Raw genomic sequence first — 17,507 nt, 5'->3', positions numbered from 1 at the left:
CATGGCAACGCCTGACAACAGAGAAGGCACCATCAGGCCAACACCAAGGCAGTGACAACACATGGCATTTTGCATGAGAGCTGCATGGCAAAATACAGCTGAGGGGAGAGAGATTAAGAACAGTCAGTTTGTAAACCAAAGCAGCCTGCTGCTGTAGGCAATGACATCAAGTACAGTCCCTCCTGCCTTGCATCAGAAGGGATGCCTGCTGTGGGAAACCAGGATGGCTCCACAACCATAAGCTGACCCACAGCAGTTCACACAGATACATTCATTTCAAAAGACAATGAAGCAGTAATACATATATTGATAGGCTGCTGAACCAAAGATGATAATTATATTGTGACAGATGAATAATGTTAATAAGCCTTTTGTATGACACATCTGAGAGGCCTGCCTTCGACATTAGTATCACTTCAAGTCACTCCAGCAGAATGATGGCCTGAAAGTAAATTTACATGCTATTCTCTCCCCCACACCTCTAGATAACGCCATGTCACTAGGTGCACCACCAAGGCCAGAAACAGGAAGATAACTGAAGGTAGGAGATGGGTTAACTCCAGAGCACACTATATGCCAGAAGGTTCTCTCCTCCAGCATGCACTGAAGCAAGCTGTTCCACAGATTTCGGAAGCTGTGGCACATGCCGAGAGCTTTTCACAAGCTGAGTGCAGAGGGGCTTTCAGATCATGCTCACTTTAAAAGCAGAAGTAGCACCAGCACAAGTTTAAGACCCACAATGTTCTTTTTTTGTCATGGCTAACTAGTTCCCACTACCGCAAGCAAGCATGAAACTAGCCTATGAGAGACCGCACATGGTACTGAATGGCTCATCCAGAGCCTGATCCTGGAAGGCTTCAGCACCTACAACTTCCAGTGAAGCCCACACCACGCTTTTCCTTACTTTGTCCACAGATGTTCAGCATCAGGCTATTAGCTTTACTAATACAGCTTTGGAGACAGGCAAAGGTTAAAGTTACTGGAATTTGGTATTTTGACCAACGCATGTCACTTGCATGGTGTTTTTGGAAAGCTGTGGTGATGGACTCCTCCCTGTGAGGAAATAATCACACACTCAACTCAGAAATAGTTATAGGTGGGATTTCAAAAGTACTGTGCAGTGACCTAACCTGACTCCCACAAAAATCAACAGCGAAACTTTCGGTGACTTTGACCCAAAAACACTTTGGCCAGAGTTGGTAACTCCTGAGGATCCCACCCTACCATCAAGTTTTGCTTCTCTTGGTTGAAGTAATAATAACAGAATTAAATAGCATTCATTAAAACTGCATACCTGAAATACAAAACTGCACACCTGAATGACACAAGATTGAGCAGGTATTCATAAATGAGACTTGGGATTTTCTGTATAGACATTCATATGTTGATTACTGGAATTAGCTTTTCCTCACATACAATGGATAGACTTTATTTTTCAAACATATTGGCAAAAGGAAGACACGTAATCACTGAACCCTACTGTCTGTGCCTGTTGGTTTGCTTTGTTTTGTTGGGTTTTGGTGTTTGAAGTTTTTTTTTAAACTACCCAGGATCATAATGTTATTTGTTTATTTGTGCCCCAAGACACTGCTGTCCTTCCTGTGCACATACACTGCAGATAACATCTAAGAACTGTCCCAAAGGGACCTTTCAAAGCAGAACAGTTTATGCCAACCAAACATGTAAATACCTACAACATTTTAGATGGTGTAATAGCACGTAAGAGAGACATGTCACTTTTTTATTGCCTAGTAGTTTGTTTGCCATTCTGAAACTGCAAAGTGTAAGATGTAAGATGGCAATGATCATTGAAACAGCAACTAAAACAGAGTAAGCCAAATCAAGAGATTGTTGAAGAGTCAAGCAGACCAGCTCCTACTGAAAATTTCAACAGGCCCCAAATCAGTACCCAGTCTGCAGTTTCCTTAAACTTGAATCAGGTTGCAGATGCAGTACCCCAAGTTGAACCAAAATAGCATATTAAGAACGCTGGGAAAACAAACAGAAATTATATGTCAATCACATGGAAGTCTTTATTTTATTTATTTATTTTAAAATTAACTCTATTTTGTTCACTAGTAATGACAATTCACTGAAAATTATTCAGTGGAGGAAGGACAGAACAACTCAAAACAGGCATTGTACCACTTTACCTACACACACTAAATTAGGCGCCACAGAATAGGCTACTTATCCCAAAATGTGATATTTGTTCAAAGTAAAAAGCTAGAAATTATAAAAACTGAGGAAATAAAAATATTAATTTTAAATCCTACATGAAGTAGTAAATCCACTTTATTTACTGAATACTGCTGCCAATATGCTGTTATTCAAACATTTCTTCAGCTGACAGTTGTGTCAGTCCTGTCTTACCTCTCCAAACAAGTTTTTCTCCAGATTTCTCATTTAAAAAAGAAAAAAAAAAAATAGATTTTATGTGTGTTCTAAGGTAATAAAACAGTCCGTACATGTGGAATGCGTTCAAACCCAAGCTTCTAGGTCAATGAGATGCTGAACAATGCTTTCTTCTGCTCATTTCAATTCACTACTTCTTCACACTTGTTACTGTTACTCACTTTCCTTTCTCCATCAATCATCTTCACCACCAAACACCCCTACCCTCAACACACACACTTCTCTAACCTTTGTTATTATTCACATCATGATCCTAATTGATGCCCTCATCAAATAAAAGCAGCACTCCCATTTCTTTTGGTGTATTTAATCTGTTAAAATTGCCCCCTCAAAACAAATCAGTAAAATAACATATAATTTACTTTTCTGAGGTTTTTGTTTCAGCAGAGTAACCACCAAAACTAGATTTCTGTCTCTCTTAGGCCCTGAAACTAAGCGCCACAGTTAAACCGATACAGTGAGAGCTAACAGAACTAGAGCAAGTATTCTGATTTCAAGATTGTCAAAGTTGAAACAAGCGAGAGTTAAGTAAAATTCGTAAAATTCACTGTTATTTGAGAAACAGCAATAACACTCGCACAGTTTCATCACAGATTCTAAAACTAAGTTCTGCTGCAGTAAATCCTGGATATTAAAGCAAAAAAAATGAGGTGCACACATATATGCAGAGGTTTCACACTACAGTTAATAAAGTAATCACGGAATTGGCGTTCAGATTACTTTATACAAATGATTTTAGAGGTCAATCTGCTAAGATGGGAAACAGAACAGTTAACTTGTATTTGGAAAACTCAGTAAGAATATAGAACACCACCTTCATTACCATTAGCTTTAAAAAAAATAAAAAGATAATTAAATCTTTGTTATTAAATCCAGTATTCCAGGATGTGTTCAGGAAAAGTAACAGTCCAGTTTAAGAAAAGCTCTGTTTCTATTCTACTTACCTATAATCCATTTTAAAAACTCCAGCTTCATTTTAACTAAACTTTAAAAAATGGGTTTGCTTTGTTTTTTTTTTAGTAGAACACACAGAATTTTGCAGTAGCCAAATGACACATCTAGAAGTTCTACATGTCAGATAATGGGTCAGTGACTGAGAATAGAATCTCTAAAGAGCACAAATGAATTTAATTGCATGATACCAAGAATAATTTCAACTCCCCACAGGATAAGGTGCAAAGACAAATGCAGCACCTATAAGGATGTTTGCTCCTTTGTAATGATCAAAGATGTTCTGAAATCATTCAGAATTATGTTCAGTTTGATTACACATTAAATCATGCTAACAGAGTTTACCTGTGAAAGAAAATTGTCAGCGATTTTCATACAAAACTGAGTACTCTGGCAAAAGAGTATGCATGAGAGTAAGAGGAAGGACTAAAAATGCTACTCAGTATTTCATGTTTAGTGGGTTTCCTAAGTAATTTTTCTTTTTTACAGATGTTCTTCAGAACACTGTTCCTGCCACTGCTATATATACAGTATTTCTGATGTTTTAGTTAGCACTAACTAAATCTAGTTGGAAACCTGAATCTAGAACTTCAAATGTTAAAAGGTGAGGAGAAGGGGAAAAAACCTCAAATTACAAAATTTCTGTTCTCCAGGGGCAGGGGTTGGAAAAAAAAGAAGTTTAAAAAGGAGCAGGATTGTATTTTTGGCATTAAACCTCTCTATTTAAATTTATGTAAAGATATCATCAACGACTTCCAAGAAATTTTTTTTAAACCTAAACCCATAAACTTAAATTTGTGAACCCAGATGCAAATAGCAAACCTCCAGCACCTGGCAAGTTCTTTCAGGTTAGTCAAAACCCACGTGTTAATTTCAGTCGTCACATCAACAGATGAGGGCAGGAGGACTTATATTTGTTTAGGGACATTTCAGCAAAAAAGCTAAAGTGGGAAACAGCCAGCACAAAGCTTCCTTAAACCAAACCAACAGGAGTTAATCAAGGGTTTTGTCCAGTAATGCACCAAACTGAACCTGCTAAACTGAAAATCGTTCAACTGTTTGTTTGTCCTTTCAGTTACTTTCTGCAGCAATCACCATTGGTGCTGATTTTATTAATGACTCATAGAAAATACATTTGTGTTTCAGCCAAAAACAACTACCAATTGACTTTAGTGAACAACACACACAGGTTTAGTTTTGAAAACTATAAATGAAATTGAAATTACACAAAGATTATGAACAGGAGAAAGTGGGATGCTTCTGCAATAGAATTTATACAGTCACTTTGTGTTATATTGAATAATGCAATAGTTTTTACAAGTTCTTTGCTATGTTTGTTGATGGGTTTTTTAGAAAGTAGTCTCAGTGACACTTTTGAAAAGTCTGTATCACTAAGGCTGGAATGTGCCAATCAAAAGCACATCCTATTAAAGCACTCCTTCCCCATCTCTCCTCTCTATCCCCTTTCTAAACTGTAAGGGGGAAATGCTAAAGAGTTACGGATTTTCCTTTACTTGCAAAAAGGGCTGAACTTATTATTTCTAATTCTAACCCTGAATTGAATTCTAACCTGGCTTATCTGAAGCAAAGCAGAGGGGGAGAAGAGACTAATGAATTTATACTAAATTGTGGTTTATCTTCTTCAGAACACACCAAGAGTATTTACAGGACTACATACTTCACCTGAGAGGAAGGACCTTGCTAGTCTGCTCCGAGTAAACGATGTATTCAAGCTCCCAGGCATGTTAGAGCATATCTAACATCTGAGCACTACCTATCACACTTGGTGCCTGAACCCCCGAGGGGATCTGAGTACGGCAATAAAACAATATATCCCACCTGCCTCTTTTCTTCAGGGAACAATGGAACATGATCCCTACACCTCTGGAATATGCTGACATTACAGGCATGGGTTAACACACTCTCCACACCATCGCCTCTACACAGAGTGGGTCAAGAGCATTTACTCTGTTCTGGTCAGCTCTGTATCCAATCTCTGAGAAGCACCAGTCATTTGTTGGTCTAAACATGTCTTGTGCAAACAGGTCATCACCGAAAGCTTGATACAATCCTCATCCTCTTCTTGCCATCTGCCACTATTGGAATGTGCTTCCCTGACAGCTAGTGTGTGCTGAGCAATCAAACAGTGAACTAATTTAGCGCATCACCACAGCAGCCTCTGCCCAGGGTTACCTCATGATCAATGCTCAGCCCAACACACTTCAAAACCCACCTTGTGGAAGCCTCTTGGAGACTTCTTAGTGGGCTATCAATGTAATTTTTGAAAAATTAGAGCTCCCAACTTCCCAAGCAGAGCCAATGCTAGACAGGGCATTACTTTAAACTAGAGAGAATTGTCTGGTGCCACTACACCTGAAAGAAAAATGGTAGCTATTTTGCTCAGCATGGTCTTCTGAAACATCTCATGAGGGGAAACCCTTACCATGAAAAGGCAGTGAAACATCATAGAAGAAAGTTCAGGTTTTTATTAGAAAAAGTGCTTGTATGCTTCCCCTTGATTGTAGCACAAAGGCTGAAAATTGACAGCTTCCAACACTGGTGATAGAAGAGCTTAGTGCTATAGATGGAAATGCAGCAGTCTGACTTGACTAAATTATTAATTTGCAGAGCTGATCTTTATACAACAGTAATGACCTTGCAATATGATATTAGCAACTCTGATTTTGAAGACTGCCTTGCCATCCCCCTTTTAAATAGTTCCCGTAAGTCTTTGGGCTGGATACCAAAGAGAGCAGAGCCTGTGCAGAGCACATGTTGCACAGCCATATCCAGCACAGACTTCCCTCATCATGTCATGAAGATGCAATTTTCATATATGAATGGCCTCCCACAGCTCAAGACTACTTTATGCTATCCGGCATCATAACATGGTTTTAATAGACTGGTGGTTCTCACTTGCTGAGCAGCATCTGTCCAGAATTAGCATGTTTGTTTTTTTTTTTGGTTTTGTGTTTTGTTTTTGGAGGGTGGTGGTTTTTTTTGTTTTGGGTTTTTTTTTTTTGTTGGGTTTTTGTTCATTTGTTTGTTTTGTTTAAGTAGGGCTGATTGGTTTCCCAAATATTTCCCTATTTAGTTATTTTGTGTTGAGCAGTGATACACTTTTGAGTTCAGAAAAATGCTTTCTGGACTGCTGTCTGTGTAACAATATTCTGTCAGGTTACAGAACTACAGAAGAAAGCACTAAGACAGCTTTCAGCACTTCCAGAGTTATCAGCTGAAGGAGCTGGGAACACAACACAGGGTATTTTTCTTTTGTTTAGCACAGGATAACCCTGTTATACACACACCTAAAAAATGAAGTCAATCCAGAATGTGCAACCAGGAAGAAAAATTTCCACAAACCAGTGATGGAAAGAAAGAATTAGAAAACTAAAAGGACATGAAGCTATTTCCCTTCAAGGCTTCAGTAAAAGTTCCCCCATAGTAAACCTCATCACATAAGTGCTAACAGCAGATACGAGAGCTTTCTATAGCAAAAAACAAAATACCTGCAAAAATGCTATCTACAAACTATGCTTAGCAGATTACTTGCAGTGTACCAGACGTATCAGTTCAATTCCTCTAGAAGAGCTTGGTTTGCTTTCCTTTTTTAAAAAACTGCACATGTATAGCGTAAAGCTCATTGGTAAACGTGCCAGACTATCATGCCCAGCTAAAACGGCATTAAAATTTACAACATCCAGCCAGGCTTGAAAAAAAACACAAAACAAAATTCCAGATCTTAATGCAAGCATGAATGCATTACTCACAGCCTACAGGCTGTGACCATTTGATCTTAGAAACACTTCCCAGTTTTGGATACGTGTGCAGTCATTCAGCTCTTCACTGTCCTCCAAAGTTCTGGAGGTACCAGCCAGCCACACACTCTTTTTTTTAATTCATAAACTTAATCCAGCACTTCACTCTTGTGATTTCCCTGGCTGCAAATTTCCCATTCTTAGCACCTTGTAAAACAAGCATATCACAGCATTCAGCAGAGATAAAACAGGTGTAAATAAGTTATACAGCTTCTCTATAGCATCCTTATTTTTCTACAACTTCTATTCCTCACACTTACTGGTTCTTTTCCAGTCACAGCATCTTTTTGTTGCCTGTATTCTATTAATGCATTTCACTGTTTACTCAAGGAGTATGAAAGATAGTTCTGAAAGATCAGCAGAGATTATTTTTTTAGCTGTGCTCTTCCCTTTCAGTTCAGCTTCTTGGATACTAAGCATCTGAAACCCTACTTCTACTCTGATTAGAAATGTAAAATTTGAAGAAAAAAAATAATCTAAAATTTTTATAAGATGAGCTGGCCTGTGAAGTTCTTTTATTTCCAAAGATACAGTTGGCTGCACAAGCTAAGACTGGACAAGAAGATGCTTAGTACAGTCAGCAGTTCAGGAAAATTGGGAGGAGAACTACTGCTCTGGAGATAGCATGTACCAGATTAAGATGGTATCGTTAACTGCATCAGAATACAAAGAAAAAAATAATAAATAACTGTCCTCTGCAGGTGCTCTGGTTAACTATGTAGAATGAGAGGAAAAAAAAGTAACCTTTAAAGCTAATATTTTAAGGAAGTTGGAGAGAATGAAGAGCAAATGTTTCATAGGCATCACTGAATATTTTCTCAGCAACCAGAAAACATTATTGCAACATTCAAAAAATAACATGCAGCGCTCTAAGATCACTCTTTTTGGTCAGAGAAGAAATCCTACAAATGGTAAGACTTGAAACAGAACCATCTGGTATATGAGTATCACTATCACCTATTCATATGGAGACGCCTGAAAGTCATGACAGCTCTGGTACTGAGCAGAGAGAGATTACAACCTCCAACCCCAAAAATTGTGCATATTTTGTAGGGATTTAATTTACTTATACTTCATCCAAATGACTTTAACTGAAATTGTCACAGGTACTGATATATTCTTTCCCCATCTAAAAAAAAAAAAACAAAAAAAACACACACCCCCCCCCCCCCCCCCCCCCCCCCCCCCAAAAAAAGACCAACACACTACAAACCAAAACAAATGTTCTATAGCAACAGAAAAGAAAGAAAACTGACATGCCTGTAGAAACAGCACATATGAAAAAATTACTCTTGATTCAACTTGTCATGGACAGAGTGAAGAACAGAAAGCTTTTGTGGCATAGCACACTACAGGAATGAGAAAGTAAATTCTTGTTGATTTAAGATCTATATTTCTGCGATCATTACAACGTCTCCAAGACGAGTCAAGCACACAGAGCTTCCTGTGATGAAGCAGTGGTCAGTCTGACAATGATAAATAAATTAATGCCAAAGGAATCCACAACCACAGGTGACTGGTAACAGCATTCATACATTTATTAGATCAAACTCCTGATGCAGGTCAAGAGCAACAGCAAAATTACTAGTAACTGACTAATCTGTGGTGGACCATGTGAAAGAAGCTGGTAGTTTCAGTCCATTTTCTGACTGATGTCTACAATGCACACAAAAGCCACAACTGGCACCTCAAAGGGTCTGAGACAGACTGAAGACTGAAATGCTCTGGCTGTAAAATGCAAAGCTCAAAGACCTCTGTAACCCAGCATTACCAGAATCAACTTCTGCACAAAAATGGAGCATGTGAGAAAAACCACTGTTGCCTCTGGCAATATATTTCAGCAATCACTTACCCTCACAGTTAAAGCCTTGCTTACTTTCAGTCTGAACCTGTATGACCCCATTTGCCAGCCACACATATCATGCTCCAATGTGGGTTCTCTGCATAGAATGTCTATCCATGCCTGCCTCTCTGCAGATAACCCCTCTCCAGGACAGGGCCTGAGCAACTCTCTGACCAGAAGAACTTCCAGCACACCTTCCTTACCCAGGACTCATGTCGTACTCCTGCCTGCACTACACACAGCAATTGCTAATGAATGCAACAAAGAAAGTGTTCTTGCTCTTGCCAGTATTTAAGTCTATAGCTGGGGGGGGGGGTACTGGGAAGAATAGTAAGAGAAAATTAAGGATGCTGCATGTGCAGCAGCTACTTGGACATGACAGTCCACCACAACACTTGCTTTCCAGAATGTGAAGCAGCTGTTTTCAAGCAGCTGCACAATCTACATCAAAAGCCTGTTTGACTTGGGCCCACATTCATCTCCATTTAACATTCCTCAGAACAGAGTCAAACACCTGGAAAATCCAAAGGAACACTCTTACATTCAATGGATCTGCAACCAGATTCTTGGTTAAGTAAAAGCTTTGCCTTTACTTATTTCACTTACATCAACTGACACAAAAGTTGTTAAGACTCCAGAGCTAATGCAGTAGAGTAACAACTGGCTGGTAACAATTGAAGCAATAAGGGGAAGAATTGCTCAGGAGTCATTAAGAGTGCTTCCACATTCTCTGTGGGTTCTGATTGATCACAACAGCTTGATTAGAATATATGGATATCACAACAGTCAGACCTTTAGCCTTTTGGTCTCCAACTCCAACAGCTATTTGTCCTACGTTTAAAAAAAGAGTTCTACCAAGAGTTCATACAATAATTTGGGTTAGAAGGGACCTTTAAAGATCATCTAGTCCAATCCCACCTGCAAAGAGCAGGGACATCTTCAGGTTGCCCCATTCAACCTGACTTTGAATGTTGCCAGGGATGGGGCATCTCTATGTTGTTAGTGTTTCACCACCCTCACAGTAAAGAATTTATTCCTAATATCTCATCTAAATCTACTCTCTTTCAGTTTAAAGCCATTCCACCTTGTCCTACCCTTACATGCTGTCATAGCAAGTCCCTCTCCAGATTGCCTGTAGGGCCCCTTTAGGAACTGGAAAGCTGCTGTAAGGTCTCCCTGGAGCCTTCTCTTCCTCAGGCTGAATCACCCCAGCTCTCTCAGCCTGTCTTCATAGCACAGGTTTTCCACCCCAATGATTCTTTTTTAAACAGTACTTGTCCAAGTACGGACCCCTGAGGGACACCACTCATCACTGATCTCCATCTGAACATTGAACCATTGACCACTACCCTCTGGATGCGACCATCCAACCAACTCCTCATTTGTCAAACAGTCCATCCATCAAATCCATCTCTTCAGTTTAGACAGGAGGCTGTTGTGGTGGACCATGTCAAAGGCCTTACAGAAAGATGACAGCCTGTTGGATAGATTCAACAGGTTACCACCAAGACACATTACTGTTTAAAGCACACTCCAAGATATATTTCCCCATCTGCCTTTCAGTGTATCTCACATTTTGAACAGAGATTTTAAAACCTGAAGTAGTCAAGATATAGATTAGAATGCAGGTGGCATTATTCACCTCTATATATGGCTTTTGTGCGGATTTATAAAACATCTGTCAGTATTTCATGGGCAGACATCCAAAGTGACCTGGAAGAGCCAACTTGATTCACCAAGGTTATTGCTTCCGTGCCTCTGCAGGAACACACATGATACTGTCAGATGTTGCTCTTACTCGAGGGAGCGGGGGGAAGACACAAGACTTCTATACATGTGAAATAACAAACCCTGTTCCATACAGTATGCAGTCCTTTCTCTTGGACCCACCACCAGTTACCTGTAGTTTTTTGTGATGGAGTTATAAACCTGCATCTTTACAAAACCACCTAAGTGGTTAAGACCCTGTATAACCATGGTATACTTTATTGGAACAATAGCCTTAGGATGCTTTCTAAACACAAATTAATTTCAGGGTTTATTAGAGGACAAACTTCCTTGAAACAGTTTATACAAAAAGAACTAAGGGGCAATACTGCAAGATAGTTCAGGTCAGATTTTGGCAAATTCTTTCCAGTTTAAATCCCTCAAAACCCTACAGACCAATTCCGTATCTTATACTTAATGCAGGCTGCCAATGTCTAATGGTATAAAAAGTCTTAGAATCCAACTGATTTTTAAACCTACTTTTTCCTGTTATTCCAGCTTGAAAGTACACAACTTCCTAAGTCCAGTCTTTGATAAGGAGCCACCTATAAATCAGACATCCACGAAGGTTTGTAGATGATCATTGATGTAATGTATGAAACCAAATTTGCATAAGAACACTTTTTTAAGTTATTTCACAGCAGGCACATCCTATGTAACCTAAACCAATAAAATTCTTGTGAAATGATTCAATCATTTTCTAATAGCTTACCAACTTATGAGGAACTAAAGGAACATATATCTGAATATTGCAGTATATAAAGCACAGAGGAAACCACACTTTTTAAAAGGTACTGTGAGCATTTTAAATAATCAAGTAAAAGACTGTAACATCACAGAAAGGGGTAATATGATAAGTTATTACCATGGAAAACTGTAGCAAGTTGGTGTTCACCACATACACTGGCATTTGCTTTTATTTTTTTAGCATTGTATTCTTGACCATGGACCATGAAGCCAGACTGGTCATTTTCATTTGGTCATTTCTTTACCCAACATCATCACCTTTAAGTGCTGTATTGTAAGTATTACTGCATCAAAACAGTCATTATTGAAACTTTCGTATCTGACTTTGTGAACTCTTTGAGAGCTAAGGTATGCACAGATACTCACTTGTTCCACAGACAGCCAAAAAAAGGCCAAATTCTCTTTGATAACATTACTACAGCACTACCGAGTTTCTGATGTCTAAAAACACCTTCCACAGTTTGCACTAAACAGAAAGTTTTGTTGAATGAAGTATTTGCAGCATTTCCTACAGGTTAAATAGGAAATACTTCAGATAAAATACTGGCAGCAAAAGACAAATGCAACCACTGCAGTCCAAGAAAAGGCAGCCTTTTACAGGTGATCAACATTCACACACACAAAAAACAATCTCAGGGAGGGCAGATTCTCATATCACTGCAATTCCATGTTTAGAGGTCTGAATAACGTCAAATTTCTGAACCCTAGCTTTTCCACAAGTGAAATCTGGGGGGAAAGCGGAAGAGGGAGACATGTAGGGAAAGCATTCCCATTTGACTTCAGTGGATTTGAGAACAAGCCCTGAGCACAATGTGGATACACAGGCTGTAAACAAACCTACCTACAACCTGACAAAGATGTAAATAACAAAGGAAGTAACACAACCTAGCAAATGTTTTCTAGGCTCTTGCTCCTAACAGAAAGCATTTAGTTGCACACAAACATCACAGTTAGACTATGAATGATAAAGTAATTAATAATCAGCTCCCAGACAAATGGAACTTGCTTCCACTACTTTAAGAACTGGGGAGAAGTTTTAACAGCTGTTTTCCAGACCACTGTCACAAAAAGGAATATATTGTGCACAGAAAACAGAAGGCACAGTTGGAGAAACATTTATTTTAGAAGCACAGGTGAATAAAGCAATCGTATCCTCAAACAGCCACTAGCTGTTCCCATGCCACTGTAATTTTTGATACATTACTGTAAATCAGCTCAAGAACAGATATGGATAAATACAGTCCTTCACATCTTTTGTGGCAGTAGCTAGAGAAAGAAATGGTGACTTGGTTATATTTAACCCACAAAAGCTCCCAGGTCTATTTACCATGCAGCCTCACAAACAGATGCACCACCACAAGCGAGAAGGCGGCTTGTGGGCTGCCAAAACTACCACTTCCACAAGAAACACTGGCCATAATTATCTGTGCCATAATTAGTGTTCCTACTTTTCTAATAATGATAATAAAGCAAAGCAAGCTCCTACTCATTTTAGACAACAGCACCCTACAGGAAACATTAAATGTCCCTTACCCAGTTTATTTCTTCAACTAAGAGCACTCTTGAAATTCAGTACGTTTCAGACTTAATAAGCATCAGGCACAACAGAAGTCAAATGGAAATAATAAAAGTCAACAGCTAAAGCTCTGCTTCAGCACACTCTTAAGTTCAAGGTCTACCCTGAGTTCACTATTAACTTGAGTTTGGTTTTAACCATGACATATTAGGGATGCCTTTTGTTCAGCTTACCTATTGACTTGCCTGCAAGAGGTGGAAATTCTGTAGTTTAAGGACTGAATTCACTAAAGACCTTACTTGAAGAGAATGAAATGCAGAAATTCTCAGCAGCACCTGAGAGCTAACACCAGCTTTACCCACCATTTTGGCATATTTTCATGAAAAGTAGAAAGCAGAAAAGGAACAAACAAATTTAAGGGGACAACTGTTCCCAAAGTAAAATCACACAGCAGGATCTTAAGGTGTAGCAAAGCCCAGCCAAACTCCCAAACCCCCCTCTTGCCAAAGTAAGCTGGTGTAAAGAAGAGAGCAAAACAATCCAAAAGACCTGGAGCCAGGTCCCAGCTCTTTCACTGCTCAACATGACATAGAAATTCAAGTCATTTCAGCTCTTCAAATCAGCTTCCCTTCAGTAAAATGGGGAATAGTACTTCATGTTACAGTGTGGGAGATCTACAAACCTCTGCTATATTAGATGATTAGACCAAATAAGGCTATTTTACACAGAAAAGGACTAGAAACCTCTTACACAAACATCTGCTATGAAAGGGGCCCAAGCACAAAGGAGGTTTGGTAATGGGGGAAGGTGAGAGGTAATGTTGTTGTTTATGTTTTGTTTGACCTGCACACAGAAGAAAACTTACCTTTACTATAAATAAGTAACACAATCCCCCTAGTGTGTTACACTGACACTGTAATTAGTTCTTCCTTTGTCACTTAGATTTTTTACTGTTATAATAGCAACAACAAAATCTGAGACTGGATGCCAAAACTACAGCTGTCAAACATTTCCACAGGAACACCAGTCTCAAAACATCAATTGCACAGAACAAGAAATTAACCCCAAGATGACTGTAACAGTCAACAACAACAAAGCCAGTATTTACCATGGAGTGCCCCACACCTCTTACCTCGACCATAGGGCGAGCACTGTCATGGATTGAAAGGATGTGCGTAATGTTATTCTTACTCAATTGCTCTACATCTCGGGCATCTGTAATAAAGGGAAGAAAAGGAACAGAATTTCTTTAATCTCTTGGAATAGCCCACTCTGCATGTTGAAAATCACTTATCGTGTACTTTTTTTTTTTTTAAGCTTCATGAAGTAAAGCAAAACCCCAAATGCAGCTGTTCTAGAACACCATCAGAGTGGGTAACGGGAAGACACACTTCTAACTCCAAAGCAAATTATATACTATATAAAAAAGAAACTTAAGTGACTCAGGAATATGTTCTTAAGTCAGAAGTTTCATGTATTTTGCATCTGAAATGTAAGTCTGTGTATGCCCATGTGCAGGTGATGGCCATCTGAACAAGCAGTCAGAGCTGTACAAGAAATAGCTTACATCTTCTCTACCCACAAATACCCCTTCAGGAGATGTAGTTTCACTTGGGAGACAAACCTTGCGATATCCAGGGCTGAGAAGTGAAGCCAACTGTAACACTTGAATTGAGGTAAACTCAATTGAGGAAATTGGGCAAACCAAAATGATAACTAGATTCTTACTTCCTGGAGACGAGTAGGGTAAAATGTGCATTTAACCAATACATACCATAATTTTAATTCTGACGAGAGATCGAGGCAATAAACAGCACAATGTGTGAAAAAGCACAATGCTACAGCAAGGAAGTGCAGTTGTAAAAAGGTGGTTCCTAGACCTGTAACCAAGGGTTTCAAACATTCAAAACTGGAAAGCAAACTAGGGCGACTGAAAATTTGATGCTAGATATTGAGAAAACACAGGTTTGTTTCTATGAGAAAGGAGGTAAAATAGATCATCTATCATGAGTGAGCAACCTTCCCCATACTAAACCGTTAATGTGCTAGAAAACTACCTCAAAGAACCACTAATTCAGGTAAAAGTTAGTTTGTGCCCATTTACTTTTGACCTTTTTGCTTGAGAATGGCACAGTACACGATGGCAATTACAGCAGTAGTTTTGTGAACACCTGCCTTCCAAATCTGCCCATACAATCTGTTCACATTAGCCTGGTTGCACACAAAAAAAAGAGCACTGACCACAAAGGTTTCAAACTGTCTCTCTCTAGGTACAAAAATAACAATAGCATCACCTGGACATTCTTTATGTACGTGCAAGAGTTCAATTAGCATCTCTTACTTCATCTTATTCCACTCTACTATAAAGTTTCAGTGCCTTCTCTACATCACAAAGAGAAATTAGGCATTTAATTATACTGCTCCACAGACAAGATCCACATGAGCACAGGAACAGGCAATAAAATTTAAACCTAATCCAATTATGAAAGCTTCTCTAAGGCTAATAGAACAGAGAGACAAGTTAAAATTGCATTGATTTCACTTGTTACTGGTCAAGCCTGCACAACCACCACAGATGCCTAATCCTTCAGGAAAAAAATTAGCAGATTTAGCTCTGAAACAGAATTAAAGTCTAGCTTCACAGAACAATTAAAATTTCCTAAAAAGATGTCAGAGTAAGCATCTCAAAGAAGAAACACAAATGTTTGCCAGGGGAAGTCTTCTAATCCACCTGACCTCCAGATTGTTTAAGTTTATAGGGCAGTCGTGATTCCTCAGAGAACACCTAAGCAGACAAGGACTTGGAAGTCCAGAAGCCAGCCTACATGTCCCTACAAATCACTGCTTTCTGTTCTCCAAAGGTTAAAGGCATATTTCAGAACCTTCTGGCTAGAATTCACTGCGTTAATACATACCATCAGACATGGCACAATACATAGGACCAACAGACCCCAGTCGCTAATTACCAGTATAACATGGTAAGAAACAGCTTTAAAAGAAGATGTGATCCAAATTAAATGTTGGCTGCTTTGAATCAGTGTGAAAGGCCTAATGGACACAGCACAACTCAAAAGGACTGAATTATTTTAGTTCTTCAGTTAATCAAGGACTTAGGCTAAAGGAATTTCAACACATCAAAACTATACAGACAGCGAGATTTCAGATATTACCAGAAACAAGCTGGAAATGGCTAAACCAGACCTACATCCTAGGGTAACCACCAGGTCCTCAATATCTTTAGGAAACAACCACTCAAATCACAAACATACAGGAGAAAAAGCTTCCCAGACAATGACTATATTATCTGGACCTAGACTTTGAACAGTTTATAAATGGGAAATTCCCCTGGTTCCCCTGGCACCTGCCATAAGCCTCTACAGATACTACAGACAAAGCTACTTGAACAGCAGTAAAAATGAGATACCCCGTCACTCATGGTCTCATACCATAGATTACCCAAAAAATTAAGGGGCTATGCAAAGGACCTCCAAAAGCCAGAAGAGTCACTATTACCACAGCACAGTGCTGTACAACTACATGCAGGCTTGCATTTTGAAATCACTGTGCGCAACACTCCATTTCCAAATTTAAAGATGAGATAAACCTATTAGAGTTCATCTTGTTTGCCCCCAAAGGGTCCATCAAATATGGTATTATTCTTCACGGTAGGTTACCTAATATTCCTTCTCATACAGCCAAACACTTCTCAGATGATGTGGACTTTTGAGTAAAGCCTTCAGGAAACTCTCTCCTTACAAAAAAGGACCCATTCCACATTGGAGAAGTCTTCCTCTCTCCCTCCCACCACACCCACATTTTACTTCTTTTCCCTCAGTTTCACCCTATGACTCCTGCCTTATTCTCTTCATACACAGAACTGCAAGCACTCAATTGCAAAAGCAATGGCAGTCATCAAAATAGGACTTTGGGGGGGTAATGGTGGTGCACTGGGTGTGTGTGCCAGAATTTGTCTTTCTGGGAAGTCTTACTGTGTGTCTGGGGAGCAAACAGCCTAGCATATTGTGCTTTCATCCCCCATAAGCAAAAGGGAGACAATACTGCTCCAGCCACTCCAAGTTAAGACATATCAATGACTGAGGGACTCCAACACTAGGCTGATGAAGTCTCAAATGTACATACAACCATTCCCTCTTATTTTAGTATTTTAGTACCTCCACAGAGATCAAGGTGAGGAATAAAGATTTCTCCCTTTGGAGCATTAGATGAGAAGAAAAGCAGTCTTCCATGTCTACTGCTAACAACAAAAAAAAAAAGCATCCTTCTAGGAACAGGGGAAAAAAAGCATTACAGTGATACGGACCTGATCTGCAACATTTAACTGCAACTCACTTGTGAATTTAGAAGATCAAGTGTCTCCACAAAATAACTGAGATTAGTTTATTTTAATTTTGTCACGTTTACTCCCATTAGCCAGCTGTCCCAAACTAAA

General features: G+C 39.2%; 1 protein-coding gene across 13 annotated transcripts in view; it reads right to left on the bottom strand.

Moving 5' to 3' along the window:
- Window positions 1-17,507, bottom strand: part of DUSP22 (dual specificity phosphatase 22) — a 50,511-nt gene that overhangs the window by 16,162 nt on the left and 16,842 nt on the right. For 9 of the 13 annotated variants that reach the window (XM_057399347.1, XM_057399343.1, XM_057399349.1 and 6 more), the window contains one exon: window positions 14,190-14,272. The exons of the other annotated variants lie outside the window; for them this stretch is intronic. In XM_057399347.1, the coding sequence (XP_057255330.1) occupies window positions 14,190-14,272 (83 nt within the window). The remainder of the gene's footprint in view (window positions 1-14,189; window positions 14,273-17,507) is intronic. 13 annotated transcript variants of the gene reach the window in all.

Source organism: Pezoporus wallicus, unplaced genomic scaffold, assembly GCF_028554395.1.
Source record: "Pezoporus wallicus isolate ANWC-B61680 ecotype Strahan unplaced genomic scaffold, APGP_CSIRO_Pwel_v1 contig_818, whole genome shotgun sequence".
Lineage (NCBI taxonomy): Eukaryota > Metazoa > Chordata > Aves > Psittaciformes > Psittacidae > Pezoporus > Pezoporus wallicus.
Note: the sequence above shows the minus strand (reverse complement) of the source record. Positions and strands in the feature narration are given on the sequence as shown.